Genomic DNA, 26,059 nt, shown 5'->3' on the forward strand with positions numbered 1-26,059 from the left:
AGAGACCTGCCATTCCAGCACCAACAATCACTACACGTGGTTCTTCATAACATTTATCTGCATTACACGCGTCAACGCCACATATTCCACGGTCTTCTAAATCTGGACCGCAATCAAACATCATGGGTGAACTGTCTGATTTCCTTTGCAAAAGAATAAGACATGTACATCTTGTTTATCTATAAAAATATTATCGTGACTTTCAAACTTACCATCTTTTGATTAGATTTTGCCATTTGATTTTGGAAAAAAGTTTACTTGGAATTTTCATTTGTAAAGCCTTTGTTACTTCTATTAGGAAAACCTATTATTTATTGAAACATAAAATTTTGTCAATTGTATTCAAGTTTGCTGACCTTTGAAATATAGTAAAAATTGATTGTATCAGTCAGTGTCAATCAAGAACTATAATCTATGAATCAAGTCCTTTATAAAGAATATTTCAATAGAAGTATGTGGATTGTTTATTCTTGCTTTAGGCTTTCTGATAGGTTATGAATAGGAATTCGGTAGAAAATCTAAACTACACTTAGAACTGGCATCTTTAAATGATAACAAAGTAGAATCAGCCTCTACTCGTGATAGATAGATATTTTTGGGAGTCAGAATTATTTTTACATAGTATTGTTATAGTTCGTAGTACATTGTCGAGATGTACGACTAACCATTTTAATTTAGTACTTGGATACTCGTTTCTTTTATATAGGGACCCTAATAGCCTACCAACCAACGCGATCGGGTAGATCTATGGCTGAGACGCTTAACATCAGGGGATTGTCTTTTGGTTTGGACTTTCTTTGTAGGTCATTTACTGACTAGAACCCGCTTTTGTGAAAATTGATATTTTCAAAAGTAAATTGTCATCATCACTATTATATATAGCCTTGTCTTTACGGGATCAAGTCTAATTCTTACCCTAAAAACCTAGGTCTCTAGCAGCGAAATCATATTCTTTAATTTTTTATTAGGTTATTTTACTACAGTCAAAACCTGTTATGACGACATCGAAGGGACTACTCATATTTGGTCGTAAAAACCGATAGTCGTAATAGCCGATGACGTTGTTATTAAGAACCTTATACAATAGAATTTAGCCGGGACCTTCGATTTTGGTCAATATAACCGGTATGTCTAAACGATGTCGTCGTAAACGGTTTTGACTGTATATTTATTTATTCCATATGTTAATGATATATATATATATATATATATATATATATATATATATATAAGGAATACATATATTTTATTGTTTAACATAATTAATCTAATTAAGTCAGCATTAAACTATATTTATTAATTTAATTTAATTTTTTTACTTAAGGGTGGAAATAAAACAATTTTTACTTACATTGTACATTTATTAATAATATTTTAAACGAATTAATTACTCAAATATACTCTATGGCGGATCATTTATAAATTTAAAATAGATACAAAACATTTCGGCGTTAAAATCACAGTCTTTAATACTTTAAGGTTTATAAATTAAAACATTCAGACCAAAAATGGTCCAGCGTGTGGTAAAAGTGTCGACTCACACCGCGTAAAGAATGGTTCTCGTCGGCGTAACTCTGAAAAGAATATATGAAATTGAAATGCAGCAATTTTGGCCGAGTTGTTTAAACGTCTCTCAACCTTGAGGTTGTTAGTTCAAATCCCGGTGCACCAATGGATTTGATACTTCATTTTTGTATTAACTTTTGTGTGTTTTTTTCTTTTCAGACCAATTTATTTTCCAACTATGAAGTACAATCAACAATAAAACAGTCTGTGCCAATACTCTGTAACTCCCAATAGCCATGCAATCCTGACAATTTTCAGGTTTAGTACCGCTATACCAAAGTAGCGACACGGATTCGGATATTAAACTATGTATATCGAAATGCATACAAAATAGTCAAAGAGAGTAAGTTGAATGCTCGTGAATCGTACTAATCTAGTCTTTTGTACTTTGACTGTGTACATACGAATACTTTGTTAGTTATACGTTACGTCCCTAGATGGCGCTGAACAGCAATAAGATATTTAATCAACTAAAACCTTTTCTTTTTAATGTAACAAATTGTTTAAAAAAGTCTTGGTATTCTGTGGAAATATTTTTACATCTAGCAATAGGTAATATTTTGTTATACTTTAAAAGAGAAGATTCTGGAAAATGGTATACGCGAAATTTTTATGTATGGAGTGTGTGATCTAAGAACGTTTTAATTATAAACAATAAATGAAATTATGGCTCTTTGGTTATGTTTTACATTTAAAATAATCATTAATTTATTAAAATATCCAAAATTTATTGATTTGATATTGATTTTCATACGTCAGTCACGTGACTCAAAACGGTCACAGATTAGTCGAATTTACAATGACTTATATTCAGCGATATTTACCATTTGTTCGAAAGCAATATCTGCTCTTTGCAACTCCTTCGCGAACTGCATGCTATGCTGGAAGTGGACGTTGTCATCTCCAGTCCCATGTACTATGAGGTACCGGCGCCCGCGCAGCTGCTCGGCTTTCGACATTAAATCGGCCCTTCTATATCCTTCTAAGTTATCTTCTGGAGTGTCCATATAACGCTCTGTGTACATTGTGTCTGAAATTGTTAGATTAATAAAAATAATTATAAATATTTATTTTTAACCGATTTCAAAATAAAAACAAAGAAGTCTATTGTAGAAAAGACCCTAATATATATTTTTTAATGATAAGCGAATATACTGATGTGTCTTTGTAAATTCAAAAACCGTATTTTTTCTCAAAAAATTACAATTTTACTTAAAATCCATATAATTATTTTGCATTATTATGTCATAAAATACCATCATCATTTAAACATAATTTTGTACATGGCGTTTTAATTCAAAGAGCACCAGGAGGTTTGCAAGTAAGTTGCCGGCCTTTAAGGTAATATACGCACTTTTATTGAAAGTCCCTAAGTCTACTACATATTTTTAAATACTCACCATAGTAAAGCCATGAGGTAACAGGGGCGACTGCAGCGCCACAAGCGATAAGATGTTCTTTATCTTGAACCAACATCATGGTGGTGGCATACCCGCCATAACTCCAGCCCCATACACCAATACGTTTTGGGTCAATGAATTTATACAATTCAACCAATCGCCTAAAAATATATGAAATGAATGAATAAAACCAATGAATTAAACGTTAAAATCGTTAGAACCTGTTAACCTAAGTTTGATTCGCGGCAAAAGTTACTTTGAATAGTTGCGTGTATTTCTCATGACCCATTAGAACCGATTTTATTAATAGTTCTTCTATTTTTTGTTAATTTCGTTGTATTTTACTGATATTATATCCTTATAAGTAGTAGAGAGAATAAAAACAAAAACTATGCGTAGAATTATGAACTAAACAAGCTTAATGCAATTATGTAGAACCGAAACATTGCTAAATATTTGTTAACAGAAACTAGTTTTCGTGTATCAAAAAGTTCAGAAATAAAATTGTGACTCGTGATATCTAGGAAAACTATTGATTATAATAAATATATATAATAATAATAATGTTTTTATTAGCCATATAGCAGTGTAAATTCGATCCCCAGCTATACACTCCCTGGTACGTGATATCGACAGGAAACAGAGCCAAAAATCTGTCTGTCTCGTCTGATCACCTACCTTTTATAAAAAGCAAATGATCATAATACAAAAACCCGCGCGCGGGACCTAAAAAGTTGTAGCGCGATTACTATTTTTAAAGCGATTTATATGATGGATTTCAAAGAACTGCATCAGCTATATTAACTTAGCATATAAAATATAACGAATAACATTTTAATTATTTATAACTTTCACTCCGTACACTGTGCCTTAAATCTAAGCCTTCCCTTTACAACGAGTAGAAGGTAACTGTAAATTCTTGGATGGTGAATAATTAAGCGTGATCGTGAGGTACTAATTATGGTATGAAACATAAATATATAAAAACTATAGACCTTTTAGCTAAAATGGGCTATTTGTCAGTATGAAAAATAAATTTGAGAATTGATCTTTATAAAACATGGCTTTTAAAAATCGTTATGGAGTAAAATAATCATTAAAACCATTGACGTCAGTCACGTGACACAAAACGGTCACAGATTAAACGAATCGACGATGACGTATGTTTGTAAATGATGTCAACATGACAATGAACGCTTAGTGCGTGACGTGACGTAACTTGACGTTTGTTTACGTGTGACGTACTCGTACGACGCCATCTTGTATAGCGTTTTGGCGGGTTGTTAAAACTATGTTTAAGTTGAATCCTTAAAGCCAATCCTTAACATTACAAGATTCTAATTGTGTAATTCACTAATAAAAAATCAGAAATGGTTTTTAAAATCTCATAGCCGCGGGGAGTGTGTGGTTCGGTCCGTGAGGTGCAAGGGATTCTTCTAAAACCCAACAACCCTATCTGCTCGGTATGGACAGGAGGGACGGTAACAGTTTCCCTTAATCTAGTCCCCTTTTAAAGTTAAACGAGATCTCCCGGCCTGAGTCAACTGGGCGCCCCACATATCCCACAATTTTTTTAAATATTTACAAGCAAGAGGTGCTGCCTCTCCCCTTCTCTCAGTTTCCCATCATCATTTCTATTTAAACCTTAACGGAGAGTTTTTGCCAGTTCTTCTCTTCCGTTCTACGCCCTTGATTTGAGAACTGGCATTAAATGTGAAATTAGAAGCATTTCATATATATTTCTTTTTTGGCGTTCATAAGTGTTCATTTTATAACCTATATATGTAATATATATATAACCTATATATGGAATAAATGATTTTGATTTGGAATTAGCCCATTACAGTAAAAACTTACTTAATAGCCGCCAACGTGTCGGTTATCTCCACAGTTCCGAGGGCCTTGTTCAACGCGTGCATGGCTTCTACACCCATCGCCCCCGAACCGCGGACGTCAATCGAAGCCACTATTATACTTCGGTTGGCACTCAAATATGTATTGTAATATTCTGAAATTTTATTTAATATTAATAATTTTCTTAAATGGAAAAGCGGTGAGTAGCTGAAGCATTACCCTACGGTGCGTTCGTATCATGGTTGTCGAACGAATTCTATATAAATCGACATGTGTAAGACAGAAGGTTGGTCAAATCAGTGTTGGCCTAGTGGCGACCCCTCTACCCTGAGGTGGTGCGCTCGAATGACGGCGCAGTTAGCAGTTGCTATAGGTCGGTTATCGAAAGCTGGCGGGTTCACAGTACTCACACTAATGCAATTTCACATACAGTATGTTTCAAAATATGATTTTTTGCCATGCTATACATTTTAGTCCACTCTGGTTTTAGTAAGGTTGGGTGGGTTGTAAATAAATAAAAATGTGTCAAATACATATAAATATTACGTGCATCTCGTATGCATGCACTGTTGGATCCAAAAGTTCTAAGCCAGACCAAGAACGTGAAAGAGTAGTTCGTGTAAATAATTTTTCATTTTTCGACATAAGCTCCATCTAGCTCAACACACTTCACTTTTACTTCACTAACTATTCTTTCAGTATTGAGAAACCCCAGTCGCATCTGATGTCAAATTAAATATAAAATTTTTTCATTAAAGTGTTTTTATTAAGATGCTTAAAATAATTAAAAACATTGTGCACCATTTCACGAGATTGCCCTGGTAATGTTTGAAAAAAGATCTACATGTATAAAATAATAATAATATAAAACAGTAAAGATCAACATAAACAGTAGCAAAAGAAGAACAATAACTGTCTCTTTTATACTCATAAGCTTGACCGAGCGCGAGAGAGACGGACAGTCTTTTCGTGATGTATTTGTGATTGTATTTCAGTCTCGCGCTTATTCACAGACACTACACAAGCACAAAGTGTTAATGTGTTGAAGCCGCCAGCTTTAGATAACATACCATACTACAATGAAGGCAAACGTCGTGAGAAAACTGGGATGTCTCAAACCCAAAAATCAATAACATGTCAGACAGAAGATGGTGCTTGTCTATGAAATAAATTTGATCGAATGGAGAAAATCTGAGGCCAACACTTGGATTGTAGTGCTGCTGGAAACTTTTCTTCTTAAAAAGGCCATTCTTAAACGCATTCGTAAGCCCTCTAGAGTTGAGAGCTATAACTGAACATCAGGTGCGGCTCCCCCCTGTTTTAAATTAAAAAATGTACATACCTAAATCAAAATTATCCTTAACCCTACTAGTTCCAGGACCACTGTACACTCGGACAATCATGGGGTACTTTTTGCCCTCCTCCATATTTGGGGGTAGTTGTAGTTTAATATACGACATTAAATTATTATCCAAGGGCATCATGTTGAATAACGCCATAGGTAATTTGTAATTACTTAGTTTTTCCACTAATCTTCCGTTTCCGGTTAATAGTTTAAATCCGTTTTTCTGTCAAACAAAATATATAATTATTATAGGATCATCAGGCAGATATGTATCCGAGAAGCTAAGCAGCAGGGGACTGTCCAATTTCCCCTCTGCTGAAAAGGGCCATTATTTACTTGCTACGTCTGGTGGGAAATTCAACACACAAATGTATTTTTCAGAAATGTATTTTTTTTTACTTTATAGAATTAGCATTGTTCTGTGCTCGAATCTCTGGTGGTGATGCTATATTTTTTTCAACGGAACAAATTTTTAATTTTTAACTTTAACCCACTGATATCAGATTGTAACGAAATTTTCTTGCGAGGGTACTCCAAAAAATACATACCTCGGCGATATAGAAGTACGACATTGGTGGTAAATTAAACGCGCTGCATGACAAAACGGCGTAACTACCACCGGGCGAGAACATACCATCTACACTATGACAGGCCAACTGGCTGCAAGTCATGCACAAAATGTTCCCCTTCGAAACCGACCACAGCTGCCTCTGCCAGGGCGCGTTCCCCGGCGAAGCAATGAAAAACACAGTATCAGTCTTCTGATTCCATCCCAAAATCTCCGTCACCGTCGAATTGCCCGGCGTCAGGTCCTCCGTCTCCAACGTTCTGAAGTCAAACCGTGTGACGTGGAAGTAACGTTGTTTGTCAAACAAGCCCGGTTGGATTTCGACCATTCTCGTTCCGTTGTCATCGAATAGCGGCTCGCGGATGTCAATCCAGCCGTTCGGTTCAGTTTGCTGTTTGAGAACTGTGCAATTGTTGTGTTTGACGTTACAATCGACCAAAACGCTTATGCTCTGACGTCTGTTGAGCCAGAGAGTTATGACGTTGTCATCGGTGGGCCAATTGACTCTACCCAAAATGTGGTCTTCGCCGATGACGTCAATCGGAGCTTTAATGTTAATTGGATCTTTGTTAGCGTCTTTCAAGTCGTATACGCGTAGTGCTACGGTTGGGTTTCTCCGACCTACCTGACCATAATAGAAAGTTGAAATATTAATTTAATTTATTATTAAGAAAATTAAGACAACCACATCTTGTACTTAGAAGAGATTTTAAATTAATGTTTATGAATTTAATTTATTGTTATTACTATGTAGGTAAAGAATATTGTTAAATGTAAACTTAGAAAAAAAAGAAAAAAAAAATTAATTAAATTGGTTTTGATTTTCTTTTTAATAATTTTTATTATTACTTTGTAGGTTAAGAAAATTATAATTACTGTAAACTTGATTGTAATCAATAAAATTGTAAGTCAACTTAGAACCTCACATTAAACAAATGTGTCTAATATCAAATAATTTATTTTTCTTTCAATACTTAGTTTAAAAATCTTAAGAAATCCTATGATTTTAGATTTGTTCACAGATGTTCTGTGGTAATAACGTAACGTAACGGGTAACGAGTAGTTATAGTACTAACCTTAGGATATTTAAATTCAATCATTTTAGGGTACAAATTGTCGAGGTCTTCGGGATCTCCATAGTAAGGGAACACTGCTGACTCGACTAAGCTGTCATTATAGATCGCAACGGCTAGGTACGATCCATTTTTCGAGAACCACATCGCTTCAGCGGCGTTTAGGATTTCCTCTGAAATATTTAAATATAAATAATAAAACATTCCAAACTGGAAAACAATTTCAATTAATGTTTATAATAATTATTAAAATATTAAAAAAAACGAGTGTCAAAAATCAGACTTTAGTATGTGTGTGTGACTAAAATGTTTTGGATTTAACAAATCGACTATAGTCTAATCGTATCATAAGCCAAAATCTCGTCTTACGCCCGAACCCAATAATCAATCCACAAGATGAAAAAACGGTGACAATTTAAAACCATGTTTCATTTCACTTTTGACCTACCCTCATATATCCAATCGGCGACACCGCAATATACCTTCCCTGGAACGCCATCATTGGTCAACTGCCTTACTTCCTCCGGTCGGTTTGCATCAGAGATATAGAATACATTATTGTTCTCAACGTATGCTAAAGCATGGCCTTTATCCCAAAGGGCTACTTGTAAGTGTCCATTTCCTATTCTTGCTATAGACCTGGAAATATTACAAAACTTGTGATAGCCTACTACAGTAGTTGTGTTTTGACGTTCGTGGACATTACATCCGTCCGTCAGAAATGTATTGGACACGCGGAAGTAATACGGTATACTCGTACTATCGCTTGCTTTTAATATTTATTTAATCAAATTCTTTACACTTTTTATTAAATCAATGAAATATATTAACATTCCCTTAAGAATTTTAACATAAGCGCGTATGTGCCATAGTTGCTCATTTGACTCAATCTGTTATTTATGAATTTACGTCGAACATCCGCCCGAACTAGGAGGGTCAAGTGGAGGGAATAGAATATACTAAAATAAGATGTGGCACACGTGCCCATCCCGCGATGGCCCAAGCCGAGGTCCAAGTCTCGCAGGCGCTTGCGCTAGTCATCGGGAAAATCCCATTCCGGCTGAACTACGCTCGCCTTAGTAGCCCGAGCTTAGCTGTCAAGGCCTTTCAGGACAACAGCGAGATTTTATTCAAAAAAAAGCGCACGGGCATTTTTTCCCTAACTTTGAAGTGATAAAGTTTTTGTAAAATCAGTAAAGTGAATCAAGTTATTAAAGGAGGATTTATCTCTCTTTAAACTCGGCACTCGGATACTTGGTTACGCACTCGGCGAATCTTAAATCAAAACCTAATCATTCAAATCACACTGTTTTAACTAAAATGCTCATTTGTCTACTTCTAGTGAATTGTGTTTACGCTGTTATGACACACACACTGTAATTAGCCTCGTTTTATAATATTGTCTTAATTATTAAATAGTTGGCCACAACTAACTTTATTATTCCGTATAGCTTCCGCAAAGAACGTATAAGTCGGTGGTGAAATATTTAATTATTTCGTCGGTTGTCACGGAAATTTCACGGGCCACGCAACGATGATTTTTATTTGATTATTTTTCAATTTAATTTAAATGTGTGAACATTTAATAAATTTTAAGGATTACACAGTTACGTGATTGCTACCATAGTTACGGCTTTCGTGAAAATAAAGGCTGGAGTCAAAGAAAAGAAGTCCGATTTTTAAATGCTTCGCTACAAAGACCTATGATTTGCAGAACATCATTTTATTGAGATTTTTCGTACCCGTATCGGCGAAATAAGTTTTTTTCGCTTACAGTATTATAGAACTCTATAAAATACGAAAAAAAAACTCATTAAAATAAAATACGAATGGTGTCAAAATGGCGGCTAAAGCGGGTGCCTCAGATATGTAATTTATTTAAAAAAAAAAAACTATGCAACGTCCTTGGTAACATTTGCTTCTTAAACTTAAACTTTGCGCTGTATTGTAATTTAAATAATATAAAATTACCTCGTAAGGACTAGATTTCATTATAACATAAATTATGGTTTGCGTTTTCGTATTTTTACTTTGTATAATATGACCATAGATAATCGTATGAAATTAAAACAACAACAAAAATAATATAAAATAACATAAACACAAGGCCTTTTTTAATGAGTTTTATAAAAAAATATGATTTTTTTTGACGTGATAACGTCTTTAAAATCGTTTTAGTCGGGTGACATGTTCAGAAACTTGTGTCACGCCAAAACCTCACGAGCGCGATCGCAGGTATAACGAGAGAGAGACGGACCGATCTCCCGTCTCTCTCACTCTAGCGGCATACAAACGAATGGAGATTTGTATGAATGTATGTATGAAGAAAAATGTATATCATAGTCGAATAAGTAAACTTGTCATTTTACACCCGAAATTTATCATCAAAAGTGTGAATAAAACGATAGATGTAATTTAAAATTTGAAAAAATTGTTATCTTCATTAATTCCTTACTTCCCAAAAACTTATATCACCAATAAGACGTTATTTTCATAATTAAAATCTTAATATTCACTACGAAAATTCAACACTTATACATAGCATTACGAATCGATTCGCTTCGCACAAAGTAAAATATTTATGCAAATGAGCATTAAGGCACTTACTTGCTTTCCAGATGATAAATTGAGTATTTTGCCAACGTTGAATATCTGTAGACCTGTGAAACAATAGGCCTTGTTAACACGTAAATATATTTAATTTATTATATGTAGTGAAAATAATATTATATTACGCAAGATTAATCATTAACAGTAAAATGAATTATTATATCTGAATTATTTTTTGTTTGGGACATTTCTGCGTTTAATCTAAAGACAAGTGAAACAGTGGTTTTAAGAATAATACTTTCGCAACCCATGACGAAATAAGCCGACATCAAAATATTCTTTTAAATCCTTTTTTGCCGCCAGAAACCTATTTCAATATCACGAGACATATTTATTGCGCAAATGGAACGATAATTATCTCTCCCATGCAGCTGATGAATTACCTACAAGTTTGCAGTAACAAGTGTTTTATTGCTCTCGCTGCACGAAAAATACGTTAAACGAGGTTACTTAAATACTTGAGAAATTTCTTAAATATAATAAACTATTAATATTTAAGAAATTTCAAAAAAAGATTCTGAAAGAGGAAGAAATTTCCAATAAAAAACTCCCTGCTCCCGGAACTCTATCTCCATTATTTATAATTTTAATTTAACGCTGAAAATAGGTCTGCGCGTGACATTTTTAGGATTCGCGCGTGGCGTCTTTCTTTTTATTAATTTCTTAAATATTAATAGTTTATTAAATATTGGCAAAAAAAGAAATGCCATTTTTTTTTCATCTTTAATTGTGTGTAACTTTTGCAATTTTTTATGTGCGCTTTTAGCACATTTTTCTAGACGTCATTCCGGATCCAATGAGGTTTCGCACATAATTTTAAGAGCAGTATCTCTATTTTGTACCATTTTCAACTTGTCGACTAGACTAATAATACTATTTTAATTGCTAACATTTTTTATTGGAAGCTGCCACTCCAAGACAAAACTGACAAAAAAATCAAGTGTTACTAGTGACAGGAAATTAAAGCCGAGATGAGCTCATTTTTCTTTCATTTTTGGGAATGCATGCTTTAATGAAACAAGTATTCTTTTATTATTTTCTAATACACACCATATTACGTTTTCAACCACAGACGTAATTTCGATAGATAATAGAAAAAAAAATAATAGTTTAAAAAAACTAAACAACACGCTTTCAAAGTAGAGCAAGATCCCAGGGCCGCCAGACGTCACGTATTTTCTGACGGATGAAATGTGGACGATTGGGTAGTGTTAGTATGTACTATGATCGTATGCCTACCTGCTAGCTTGGTCAAACGGCCAATTTCCAGGTATCAGGTAATCAAGGTACACAAAAACATTACTTACTTCACGTAAATTCTCATGGCTGATTTTTATATATGTTTTCGAGTGTATAGTTAAAAATAAATTGTCAATACTCCCAGACACTTTCCGTCGGCCATATTGCTTAACAGACGCTTTAAGGGTCTCAAAATAATTAGTCAACTTCACGTAAATTCTGACGCTCCATTTTTATATATGTTCATCCGGCAACTATTTTAAAAGCTTTGACAAGAAGACAGACCGATCCAAGGGGCCAATCATCCCCTAAACTAAATTTTAATATCTCTATGAGTGGGAGAGCATTATCTACGCGCATGAGACTGAGTGAGACCGACTGCGCTGTTAAAGCCATGAAAATTACTTGAACAGATATTTTATAATTTTTAGAACTTTTGTTGACAAGTAAATTATAGCAACAAAAATAAGAAAAAAATTGACACATAATAAATAATACTAAAGTTAGCCGACATTTTTTTTTTTCAATTTATTAATTAGAACTAAAAAATATTTTTTTAAAATACCACTTATATTTAAATAGCAGCAATTTTTTTAATTAATTATTTATTGGAAATTTGGAAACAAAGTGGAAAAATATTAATTCTTCAATATTTCTTAACAGTGGCTTTTAATCTTCATTATCATCATCATCAAATATCAATCTTGAAATTGAATATCTAAATCGTGATCGTCATCATCAGCATTATCCTTATTTTCTTCCTCTGTAAAAAACAAGTTAAACAATGAAGGTCTGAAAAAACTAAAAAGATACAAATAATATGAGAAACGAAAATAATTTACCTGATTGTTCTTCCAGCGACTCACTGACAAAACCCGGTAATTGATCTCCATCGAACCAATGAAAATCATATTTACCATCTTGTAGTGTCCAGCCATTGTTTTCGGGGTTGAAAATATTTATCATCTTCATACTTGCATTGTTCCAAAGCTAGCCCGTCGAAACTGTTGCCAAAGCTCACTTTTACAAGGTGGTAAGTTACTGGCATCGAAGTTTCTTAAATTCTTTCGATTGAATTCTTCATTTATATCAGATACCATGTATGTAAATGATAAACAACTGTAGTCTGGCAGCATCTACATCAATTATTCCAGGAACGTTGTAAACATCACAGATAATTTTTTGTATTATGTTGAATACACGTTCTTCTTCATCTACATCATCAACAAAATCCAACGTACCAAAACGGTGAAATGCTTGTTGGTACTCTTCATTTTTCTTCAAAATATTAAACGGCTTTTGCTTGCCCTTTTTGAATAATAATAATTTTTCAAGTAATTTTCATGGCTTTAACAGCGCAGTCGGTCTCACTCAGTCTCATGCGCGTAGATAATGCTCTCCCACTCATAGAGATATTAAAATTTAGTTTAGGGGATGATTGGCCCCTTGGATCGGTCTGTCTTCTTGTCAAAGCTTTTAAAATAGTTGCCGGATGAACATATATAAAAATGGAGCGTCAGAATTTACGTGAAGTTGACTAATTATTTTGAGACCCTTAAAGCGTCTGTTAAGCAATATGGCCGACGGAAAGTGTCTGGGAGTATTGACAATTTATTTTTAACTATACACTCGAAAACATATATAAAAATCAGCCATGAGAATTTACGTGAAGTAAGTAATGTTTTTGTGTACCTTGATTACCTGATACCTGGAAATTGGCCGTTTGACCAAGCTAGCAGGTAGGCATACGATCATAGTACATACTAACACTACCCAATCGTCCACATTTCATCCGTCAGAAAATACGTGACGTCTGGCGGCCCTGGGATCTTGGACCAAAGCACATCAAACTAAAAAGTGAAAAATAATTCCTAATTTAGGCTGAAAATGGTAATGAACAAAAAATACTGGCATTATTGTGAAAAAGCGTGGGTTGCTCGATCGACGAAAAATAAAGCACAGAGTATCATTTCTTTTTTCGGATTATTGCATTGTCATCAATCTTTGACAGGTGCGCAAAGTTTGAATTAAATCTGTCCGTTAAAAGTGGGTCAAAATCGAGTCCGAAGGAGTCGGTTACATACATACATACATACAAACATACATACATACATACATACATACATACAGGTGAATCTAATGTAAAGCGTGTAAAAATAAAAAGCTACACTCATTTCTTATTAATCTCCACAGACTTTTCTTTTTTTCAGGCGAAATATTTAGTACTTACCTTTATTCTTTCCGAAACCAATAATAGGTATTGTTGATCGTTGGAAAATGATGCGACCGCGTTTGGTATTAAATTTGCCTGAAAAATAAAATCGTAAGTTAAAGCTTTCCTAATGGGACATACTACGTTTGTTGATAAATTAGCAATCCGAAACGAGTATTTTTCTGTCAAGCATCGAATCCAGAACCAACCTATTCGCCCTGAGTTTGGATTATTAATTATAAAATATTACTGTATCTTATTTATATTATTATACAGTCAGCTAGAAAATCTAAAAAAAAAAATATTGGTTGTTTGTAAAGTAGGTTTACGATCGAGATGTTTACGTGATAACGTCTTATTGGTGATATAAGTTTTTGGGAAGTAAGGAATTAATGAAGATAACAATTTTTTCAAATTTTAAATTACATCTATCGTTTTATTCACACTTTTGATGATAAATTTCGGGTGTAAAATGACAAGTTTACTTATTCGACTATGATATACATTTTTCTTCATACATTCACGGAATGACTGGCAGCGCTCGAGATGAGACGGGAGATCGGTCCGTCTCTCTCTCGTTATACCTGCGATCGCGCTCGTGAGGTTTTGGTGTGACACAAGTTTCTGAACATGTCACCCGACTAAAACGATTTTAAAGACGTTATCACGTCAATAATAGTTTTATTTTATTTGTTAACTAAGAAGGATGTTAATAAAATTATTAAATTCAAATTCAATTTTTTTGTGCTTAATAATTAAAACAATCAAAAATATACTGCCATCTTTTAGCTCATGATAAATGCACTGTACTAAATTTTGTATAAAATACAAATAAAATTAACAGTAAAGGTCGAACTTAATTATATCCTCTATTATACTATTTTAATTAATTATACGCTCTAATAATAATAATAATGGCGCTAGGTACTCTAAATGGCTCTTGGCCTCAGATTACCTGCAATCTTTTTAAATATAGACATGTAATCAGTCTTCTGTCACATGTCATCGATTTTTGTATCTGGTATACGAGTATACCAGTTTACTCACGAGTGCGCGAGTCATCCAATGGTGCACAGCCGGGGATCGAACCTCATGAATGAGAGTCGTATGTTGAAGCCACTAGGCCAACTCTACATTACTCAAATATCTGGATTCAACTCGAGTAAAGAAAAACTTACCAAATCAGTTTCATTTAGGAGCTTTGTGAATTTGTCCGTCACCACATTGTATCTATAAATGGCACCAGGTTCAGCAATGATGTATTCGGAATCTGAAAATATTTTTTATCGTAATTTATCTTTATGTATAAAAATCTTCTGTACAGAACCGATTTTATTTTTTGTGTGTTCAAGTATCGAGGATAGTAAGTTCTAGAATGGTTTAGATTTACAAAATTATTATGTATTTAATTTTTTGAAGATTTTTTGGCCTGGTAATAACAATTCATTAATATTACTACACTAAAATTCAATTCAATCACTACAATGACGTCATAACCACAAAGTTATTCCGACCGCTTATACTGCGACCTCAACCTTTGCCACTGGGGTCTTCGTGCCAGTTAGTTTTTAGACTGATTAAGGATCCCTGCAGGTCAGAGGAGTAGCAGCTGCACCTTCCTTCCACGACATTATCTATTTGTTTTTCCCATGCTATAAAAGCCAGGGGTAAATTTTTTCAGCGTATTTTTGATTATTATTGAGATGTAATATCTCAATAATAATAAAAGTGAAGTCGAATTTCAAGGGAAATGCAAAAAAAATCAAGTTAACGAGTTTTCGACCTAACGATAAATTCGAAATACATATGATTTAACTGCTGAAATTTCGATTTGTAGAGTCATATTTGAATACCTACTCAAGTTAAGTTTTGTAGTACATATCATTATATTTTACTAACTACGACTCACGGAGTCTTCTTTTTCGAGTTATAGAGTATAAATTGTACTATCAATACTTCATAGGGAAATAACATTTTGTTCGAGTTACAAAGTCTAAATAATAGACTAAGAGATACCGCATATTAAGGGGTTCAGCGGGAGGGAATAGTAATTTTATACTGAGGATTTCAACTAAGCGAAGTTTGGGTTATAGAGATTCCGCTGTACATAATTTCTATGGGTCGACGGTTTCTTGAAAGGAAATTTCAACACAAGCAAACAACTAACAGGCATCTATTCCAGTTGGTAGTGTATTTAATTAATAAAGATGAAAAATTTCATTCTCAGTACAATGTTTATTGTTTAAGGTTACATAATATTATTTACTAAATCAATATATGGTTTTACAAAGGAACATTTCTTTTACAATTTAGAAACAAACGTACCTATGTTACTTAAGGATAATGTGGCATTGTAGTGGTGAAATCGTTACGGTAGTTTTTGAGTTTTTTATAAACATACAAAAATTCACTTTTTTCCTCCATCTATAGATCAAGATCAATAAAAGTATGTTTTCTTTTGATTTTCGACTAATATACCCGGTACGCAAAATTATCTAAAGTTAAATGCAAGAGAATTTACGTCGTTAGTTCCCTTATGTATTATCGAGTTTTATTACTCGTTTTGAATTCTATCTTAAAAAAAGAACGCATTTGAATTTTGGAAAAATTTAGAACTGGATTTTGAATACAGAACTTTAAAGATCTATATCCGGTATTACCTGAAGTAATAAAAAGGTTACGTCACGCTTGTTTATTGTCTAGCGAAAGTGACTAGGATCATTAAAATAGGCTCGTTAGTGTTTTAGTTCATAGGTTAAGCCTAATAGCTATTTGATATTTATAGTAGGGTTAAATGATCAAAGTAATTATCATTTTCGTAATTACAAACCCCTATTACGTAGCAAAATAAATCCTTTGTAAGAGTTTATCGAGAACAAAAGATGCCACAGCATTGTTAAGCAAACTTTAATTTTTTTTTCAAGTTTGAAAACTTTTCGCTGTTATTCAGGCTTACCGAATTTCACTAACTTTTATGGGCATTAAAAATAATTAAATAGAAATTATTAAACAGAAATAAAACAACAATTGCCTTCAAAATGTCAAAGTCATAAAACACTAACTAATTTATGACTCTATTTCAAATTAGGAACATGTTTCTAATTTGTATTTAAATGTCGTATATATTGGTTGCATTTAAGCATGACGGCTTATATGCTGTGGACACAAATATTATGTTCAGTTTCTGAACGAAATTATTCACTAGGATTGTTATGTAAGCGTATTGCAAAATAAATAGCAAAACATACGCAGAGAGTTTTTAAATTCAGAATTAACTTGCGTACATTGTTTTGTTTAGTAATAACAGGAAACAAATAGGTTAGTAGGTCTCATTGTTTTCCATAGACACATGTATTAAAGCCGTATTTAAACCAACCCGTTTAGGCTGCTTTAATGATATTTACTAAGCCCTATTTTGGTTCATCGCACTCTAACGACCCTACCTTGATAGGTATAATGATTTGTACCCTACCTATTATTTTTATCTATGGTTTGACTTATATATCCAAAGAACCCCCGATAAGTTAACATTTTTTGAGAAATTAAAAAGCAGTTTACCACTAAGAATGGCCATGACATACCGCGCCTCGATATATTCTTAACACGAAAGTCAGTCGTAAGGATAAGGATAACATTAGTAAGGGAATAATGAGAGAGACTGATAATATAGTAACTAATAATTTTCATTTAAATAGTTCACAGTACGCACACAATGACACAACACTCAGTAAGGGTAGTAACGCCATTTAGCAAAAAAATTATCAAATTCAAGTGCATCTGGCATAACCCAAACCCAAAAAAAAAGTAAGACCATGTGTCACGATCGGCCAAGTTAAAATAAAAATATGTATTTCGAACAAGCAGTGACAGACTTTTTTTTTAGGTTCCGCTTGCATCTATGTTATTTAACTCTCTACTATGGTTGGTATGGTTTAAGTGTCTAGTCTAGTCGACAAGTTGAAAATGGAACAAAATAGAGATACTGCTCTTAAAATTATGTGCGATAGCTCATTGGAACCGGAATGACGCCTAGAAAAATGTGCTAAAAGCGTGTATTAGCACATAAAAAATTGCAAAAGTTATAGACTATTAAAGATGAAAAAAAAATGGCATTTAGTTTTTTGCCAATATTTAATAAACTATTAATATTTAAGAAATTTCAAATAAAGATTCTGAAAGAGGAGGAAATTTTCAATAAAAAACTCCTGACTCTCGGAACTCTATCTCCATTATTTATAACTTTAATTTAACGCTGAAAATAGGTCTGCGGGTGACATTTTTAGGATTCGCGCGTGGCGTCAAAAGCGACTACGGCACATTAATTAATTTATTTAAGGTATTGAATATTTTTTTTTAAATTTGAAAAAATTATGGTGTATTCTGAACACTATAATTAATTTATTCCCGTTGAAAATTTTACTTAAAGTTAATTTTTCAACAAGTTAAATAATTGTTAACAAACGAAATTTTCTCGAACGACCGTCTTAATTGTAAGTGAAAAAAAATGTTTAAATAATGGTCGTAAAAATATTTCGCTTCGTAGAGCCTTTCTTACATACATACTTAACAAGATCGTGCCATAAAAGTTAAAAAAATATTTATACTTTGTTTATAACATTTTTTTTACTTAAACAAAAACTAAAAAATCCATGTAATGTTGTTAAAAAAATTTTTTTTATTCTAAATCATCATATAATCGTTTTTTTATTAATACAAGATATTTATTGATTTGCAAAAAAAAAAATTCCCGCCATTTGTTGATAAATTTTTTTTTAACAAATTGAATAAATAAATATTTAAAAAAAAAATTTTAACACAACTTTATTACATTAAAAATTTTATGATTTTTAAAAAAATTTTTTTTCCTAAATAACAATTTTTAATTGTTTAAAATCGTTTTTTTTAATTTTCTATTGTTTAAATAATTAGTTAAAAAAAATTTTTTTTCTAAAAGTCATAATTGACAGTCCTCTATAAAGTAACAGAAAAAAAAATTTTTTTAATCAACAATTCTATTGTTTATTAACTTACCAAGTTGTTATAAACAAATATTCAACTTTTTTTTATTTTTTTTCTAAAACTTCTGAAATTAACAAAAACAACCATATATAACAAAGTATAGAAAAAATTTTTTTGTAAATTTTTTGATTATCATGAATATTACGTTTATTTAAAATTAAAATTTTTTTTTTTGCAAATCAATAAATATCTTGTATTAATAAAAAAACGATTATATGATGATTTAGAATAAAAAAATTTTTTTTAACAACATTACATGGATTTTTAAGTTTTTGTTTAAGTAAAAAAAATGTTATAAACAAAGTATAAATATTTTTTTAACTTTTATGGCACGATCTTGTTAAGTATGTATGTTAGAAAGGCTCTACGAAGCGAAATATTTTTACGACCATTATTTAAACATTTTTTTTCACTTACAATTAAGACGGTCGTTCGAGAAAATTTCGTTTGTTAACAATTATTTAACTTGTTGAAAAATAAATTTTAAGTAAAATTTTCAACGGGAATAAATTAATTATAGTGTTCAGAACACACCATAATTTTTTCAAATTTAAAAAAAAATATTCAATACCTTAAATAAATTAATTAATGTGCCGTAGTCGCTTTTGACGCCACGCGCGAATCCTAAAAATGTCACCCGCAGACCTATTTTCAGCGTTAAATTAAAGTTATAAATAATGGAGATAGAGTTCCGAAAGTTAGGAGTATTTTATTGGAAATTTCCTCTTCTTTCAGAATCTTTATTTGAAATTTCTTAAATATTAATAATTTATTAAATATTGGCAAAAAACTAAATGCCATTTTTTTTCATCTTTAATTGTCTATAACTTTTGCAATTTTTTATGTGCTAATACACGCTTTTAGCACATTTTTCTAGGCGTCATTCCGGTTCGAATGAGCTATCGCACATAATTTTAAGAGCAGTATCTCTATTTTGTTCCATTTTCAACTTGTCGACTAGACTAGTCATTCAGATTCTAATTCCGGTGTTTTGTTCTCATTGTTAAATGTTCATTCATGTTCTTGATGAAACTAAAAAGGTCTACTACTACCATTTGACTTTTATAATAAATTAGAAAGTACTAATCATATAAAGAAATATTTAGTCATTAAGAACCACACTGGTAAGTTTATATATTTACTTGAAATCCATTGCACTGAAACCCGTTCTGGCACAAAATCTGGTTGTAACGGCACCAATTCCTCCAACGTTAGTGTCTTTAATATCCTTTGAGCGAAAACTTCCTGAAGACTCCCCAATACGATGAAGGTCAAGAATTGTTTCAATGAAATCGTCTGTAACAATATGATATTACATATTTGTTTATTTATATATTATATTTTTACATATATAATCCAATACATTTTATTAGGACGCCATTAAATATAAAAAAAGTAAATTCCCGCGCAAACGCTCGATGACGTCAGCAATGGTTCACGAAACTGTCAAATGCCATACATGTTTACTTGTCATTAGCACATTTCAATACATAATGGAAGTTGGAACGCTTATTTCAAACAAAAGAAAAACATGACGCCATTATCATTTGTAAACGACTTTAAGCAAATTAAGACCTTTCCAAAACGAATATTATTTTTTTATTTTCATATTATGGTTTTTGTGTGAGATGTGTAAATAAGTTCCGATTTTATATATTCAGATAGTAAATATAGCAGACCAATTGCTAGGACTACATTGGTAGTTTTTGAAGCTTGTTAATTAGATAAACCAGAAATATGCTGTAATAATCATTATAGTTGTTTTCCTTATATAAGAATAATTTAAAAAAAGAACAATTGGCATGTAATATAATTTTTTAACTATTCATGATTAATATTAAAAATGCAATCATCATCCCTAGTGATAATTAGTCTATGGATTAAGAAACGATTAAGAATGGAATCGTCATCCATAGTGAATAGTAAAAATTAGTCTATGTATTAATATTGTTATTATTTTAAATAAAGTCACAGAACAACTAGACATGAAGCAAGCATAGACCAAAAAATCTGTAAGCTATTTTACAAGACAATGGAAAAATTATGGTACTTTATGAACGTGTGAATAATAATGTTTTTGCGTAATTATCTGGCAGAATTCGGTATTTAGGTTAATTATAAAATGCCTTATGTGTTATGATGCAGGCGCCTGCATTACCTAACAATGATTATACAAGTATGTTATTGAAATCTGGCCAAGCTTTTACCAGTAAAATACGTATTTTTTTTAACAAAATTTCGAATTGTTTTAAAAAACTGTTTCTATATTATTATCATGAATTTGTATTATTTATTGGTATAACGCGCTGCCTCTAGTGCCGTATAACCTGCAAGTCCCGAGTTCGATTTCCGGCGAAATAATTGTAAGAGTCTTAAAGATCTATGCAGTAATGTGTCAGCCCCATACCTCATTACCAATGTGACCATACATATGTTTAATACGATGGTTCCGAGTCTTCTAAAGCAAAACTATTTTAACATAATAGATATTTTCATAACAATTTTTTTCTAACGTTACGCCGAAGGCCAAAATGGTTCATGTTTAACAATAGTTAATTTTATAACAGTTTTCCTTAACTTTTCATAGTAAATATAGTTGCCCTGTTAAAACTCTACTTACTAAACTATTAACAACTGATAAAGGCGGTCACCAAACCACTATATTAAGTTTAATTAATTATTATATCAGCGAGCTATTAGTATTATACTAAAACAAAACAAAAATAAACTAAAAAACGTAATACTCCTTACCATTTTACGCGTGTACAGAGGTCGCAGGACGAGATCAATGAGTTAAGTGGTTCAAATAGACATCACACAACACAATTTCACAACACAACCACTCACCGTCGCCTGCGCCCGCGCACTACTGACGTCTAACCGCTACGCTACACAGCTGACAATCACATTGTTTCTTTCGATATGAACAGCCAGCGTCATTTTATAATTAATTGATTTTATATATTTTTGAAGTGAAACTTCTTTATCGGGGTTGGAAAAAAATTTTGTGTAACATTTTTTCGTTACGCGTCACATTTTTCGGTTACGCGTCACATGTTTCGGTTACGCGTCACATTTGACCGTTACGCGCGTCTTTTTCTTGTCCCTACCAGGGTTGATTCAAAGAGATTCTAAACCATTAATAACAAAAATGTATAATAATGATAACAATGATACTAAAAATTCTATTACAATTTATGAAATTCTGTAATAATCTTAGTGGTAATAAGGTAAAATGAAATAATTGTATTATTTGTATTCAAGTCTGTGATATTAAAAGCCTTTTGTTAAACTTTATCTAATTTAACTTTATTTAACCAATTTCTGTAAAGTTGCATATAGATAATTTTTCGAAAAATAAGGTCATAAAGAAGTTTCACTTCTAACGTGTGTACACTAGTACACGCACATTTTTTTTTAATTTTTTATTACGTCATTAAAAGTTCAAGCTCAGAAGAACGATGTGTAGCCATGAAGTCTCAAACGAAGCTCGATTAGCCGTGCTATGGGAACTGCTTATCCGGACGTTAACATACGCGAATGTTGGGTGTGACAGAGAAAGAATAAAAGTGAAATAAATGCCGTGGAAATAAAAGCGTAAAGAAGTATGTGTGGTGTAACATTGCGTGATAAGTAATAGTGAGATACGTGAGCAGTGTTGGTTAAAAGTAGTGACAAGGATACGAAAGGGATTGCTTAGGTGGTTTAGCCATGGAGAATGAATGAATGAGAAGTTGTTAACAAATATACAAGGCAACCGTGGGTAGTAAAGTTGGGTAGGCTTTGTCGTACTTGGACCAAATCCAGATGGTAGGAAAAGGACAGGCTAAAATAGCCCATAATCGACGAACATGCATGATGAATGTCATGAAGAGGATGAAGCTAGAATGGTATGTCAGGACTCAGGACCTTAGCAAGTGGTGGTCCCTGGTCTCTGCCTACAGTTAATTTATATTATCGCTTCTTATTTAATTTAAAGTATAGTTTTCTATTATAGTATTGACCACAACTTGATGTCAAGACTCTTCTGAGTATCGTGTCACGAGAGCTGTCGCCTGTCATTAAATTTTTAATCGAAAATATGAAGACTGAGACAAAATTTAAGTTTATGCCGTAAAATGCCATAACTAATTGCTATAAAAAAACAATGGCCCTACAACCTTTTTAGGTCTGGGCCTCAGATTTCTGTGTCTGTTTCATGATCATTTGTCAATCTAATAGGCAAGTAAGTGATCAGCCTCCAGTGCTTGACACAAGCCGTCGACTTATTGGGTCTAAGGCAAGCCGGTTTCCTCACGATATTTTCCTTCACCGTTCGAGCGAATGTTAAATGCCCACATAGACAGTAAGTCCATTGGTACACAGCTGGGGATCGAACTTACAATCTTAGGGAAGAGAGTCGCATGCTGAAGCCACTAGGCTAACACTGCTCCTTAATTGCTATATATAGAGTGTCTAAAAGTCAACAAGATTCCCCAAAAAGTATCTCCACCACATACATAACTATTTACATAACGCTAACAAGAAATATGTCTCAGAATAATATTTCCACCAGGTGAAATCGACGCCGCTTTATATGCATAAAATAGTGCATCCTTTAGTCCTCTCCTAAAGCTAGTACATATAGTACAAGCCTCCAACTTTAGTTATATATTTCAGGAGACCACAGATGATTGGGTTAATATAAACTAACCTTTAGAGTAAGATTCATTTGACAGCACGAACTATGGCTGCTGTTTAAATACATTTTGACATACAGTATTACCGCTAAAACTCGATCCTAGTCATAAAGGTAGCCTAACCTAATTTATTTAAAGTTTGTCACGTTTATACAAAGTTTACGAGAGGTCAAAACGTGCGATAGCTATTTGAGCCGTATATTATGTATTACGTTATTCATGAGTATTCATAGCTTTTAAGTTCTGGAAAATGAGCACCTTCAAAAAGAACACAAATAAGAATTAAGAATATTCCCCAGATACACAGCCAAGTAATGATAAACTTAAAATTACAGATTGACATTCTAGTGAAGACTTTAGTAGTCACTTAAAAATAAATAGAATAATGAAATAAAAATGTTTTCAAAATCATCCGTGATCAATCAAAAAAATGTGTCATGGTTAGGTAATGTCAGACTTATACTAGGATGTCGGCTAGAATAACGCTAGGATAGTATCGCCGACGTTTTACTAGGTTTAAGTTATTCCGGGTTAATTAATAAACATTTCGCTTATTCTTAGTGTAACATTTTATACCACGTTTATTTGTTTTAACTTTTAAATCCCCTCAGGTGTACCTGCTGAGAAATGAAAAAGTGGGTTTTGATTAGTAACATATCTTAGGAAGGTAAAACAATTGGGTACATTATGAGTCACTAACAGATATCTTTTGACGTCAAGTTATTCCCCTTTTTCGTGATAAGCACGATTGGAATAACTGTTTACTTTCATATGGATTGCAACTAAAATCAGTTTGAAATGTGAGCAAACATCGCTTTGTAAATAGTTTATTATAAGAACGTATGAAATATATAATGTAATATATATTTCATACGTATATATGAACCGTGGGGTTCAAGTGCACAAGCGCTAATTAAAGATTTAAGTTGGTGACCACAGAACTGGAACTTTCCTCGCTGAACGAATAAATATCGCAATACAGGAAGTAATGTAATAATGTAATATAATTTTATATTATATACAGCTTTATATAAGATAAAATAAATGTAAAATTTTGCGCGCTAATATTTTGGTACACGTTACTTTAAGATTTTGCGTTTACGCTTCCCGGACTGTCGTGTGTTCTAGGGTCCTTTTTGATCGGTGAGAGGAAGCCAATCACCTCGCCTGGAAGGTCAATGTGCTTATGATATAATCTGGGCCGGTTTTGCCTACATTATAACAGTTATTTAATAATATGTAATGTTTACGGTCAATCTGAACTGGCCATGGAATGTAAGCAGTGCTAGGGATTATTTTATCGCATTGATGGGTATGAAATAACTATTGTAAATCATAAACTTACATGTACATTTTTGTTGTTTAAAATTCAACGAGTAATGAGCAAGTACCCTTGAATTTTCTGACTGTGAAACATTAACGCTACTCATTTGATATATAATTGTTTGAGGATTCTTTTATAGTATGAGTAACTATGACAAAACTTTAATTTGTGTCCCATATTCTACTTTTATCCTTTATAAATTACAATATTAGTGTCATGGAGATCTTGTAGCAACTTCATTTAACTGTATGTATATTCATGAAGCGTTTGAAGTAAACAATATAAATATTTTGCAAGGTTTAATAGCTTACATCAATAACAGAAACCGAACAAAAACGACAATCAAGTGTCGCTTTGTCACGCTCTATTTTGTTAACCTTTTATGTAAAGTTTAAAATTAATCACGTAAATGTTAAGGTTGTTCAAATATTATCTTGTTAAACAATTTTTTTTTTACTGATAACAATTATTTACTAACACATAAATATAGAGATTTACAATATTCTTAATTTAGCCGTCGGGTTCAAGTGCACAAGCGCTAATGAAAGATTTAAGTTGGTGACCACAGAACTGGAACTTTCCTCGCTGAACGAATAAGTATCGCAATACAGGAAGTAATGTAAGTAATGCTGCCAGTATTAAAGATACAATTCTCAATTCACACCTAGCTTTTTAAATTTGTTTTAGTTTTATAATTATTATTATTATTACTTTGTAGTTTTAGCATATTGAAGTATTATTGATCTCGTATCTCATATAAATTTAAGCTCATCAAATAATACGAAAAGCAAGGCACTTTTGGATGGCATTCTACTTCGTGGTACTTCTACTTCGCGATGCCAGTAATGATTTTTTGTACTGTGCGAAGGTTTTGAAATCAGCGTTACGGATATTAAGAGAACAACATCAAACTTCAACACTACAACGGAATCTGTATTGCTGTCGCTATTGGAAGTTTCAGACCCAGCTGCCTGATGAGGTATTTTCGAATCACTTAGTACAGGACATCTTTAAAGTCTGACAAGAACCTTAAACCTTCCGACGTTGCAGTCGTGCATGGGCGATGGTTAGACCTTTATTCTGCCCTACCTACCTATCTGCATATAGGTAACTCAAACTATAATCTTATAACCTGTATCCAATACCTAAACCATATTCTTATAACTCAAA

General features: G+C 32.6%; 1 protein-coding gene across 1 annotated transcript; it reads right to left on the minus strand.

The window, feature by feature from the left end:
* Positions 1-1,450: 1,450 nt before the first annotated feature.
* On the minus strand, positions 1,451-21,789 carry LOC125052947 (venom dipeptidyl peptidase 4). Its single transcript, XM_047654052.1, has 13 exons — positions 21,638-21,789; positions 20,029-20,182; positions 15,046-15,137; positions 13,886-13,963; positions 10,414-10,466; positions 8,255-8,445; positions 7,810-7,979; positions 6,714-7,358; positions 6,163-6,388; positions 4,824-4,974; positions 2,967-3,127; positions 2,391-2,596; positions 1,451-1,574 (listed from the first exon to the last, which is right to left on the minus strand). The coding sequence occupies exons 1-13, from the start codon at positions 21,638-21,640 to the stop codon at positions 1,482-1,484; spliced, it is 2,223 nt and encodes a 740-aa protein (XP_047510008.1). The 5' UTR covers positions 21,641-21,789; the 3' UTR covers positions 1,451-1,481.
* Between the last annotated feature and the right edge of the window lie 4,270 nt (positions 21,790-26,059).

This window comes from Pieris napi, chromosome 10 (assembly GCF_905475465.1).
Source record: "Pieris napi chromosome 10, ilPieNapi1.2, whole genome shotgun sequence".
NCBI lineage: Eukaryota > Metazoa > Arthropoda > Insecta > Lepidoptera > Pieridae > Pieris > Pieris napi.

Excerpts from the sequence above, each read along its gene's own strand:
- LOC125052947 (XM_047654052.1), bottom strand. Across the intron at positions 8,446-10,413 it reads ATTTATCATCTGGAAAGCAA|GTCTATAGCAAGAATAGGAA; the intron begins GTAAGTGCCTTA and ends TAATATTTCCAG. Across the intron at positions 2,597-2,966 it reads TACCTCATGGCTTTACTATG|ACACAATGTACACAGAGCGT; the intron begins GTGAGTATTTAA and ends TAACAATTTCAG.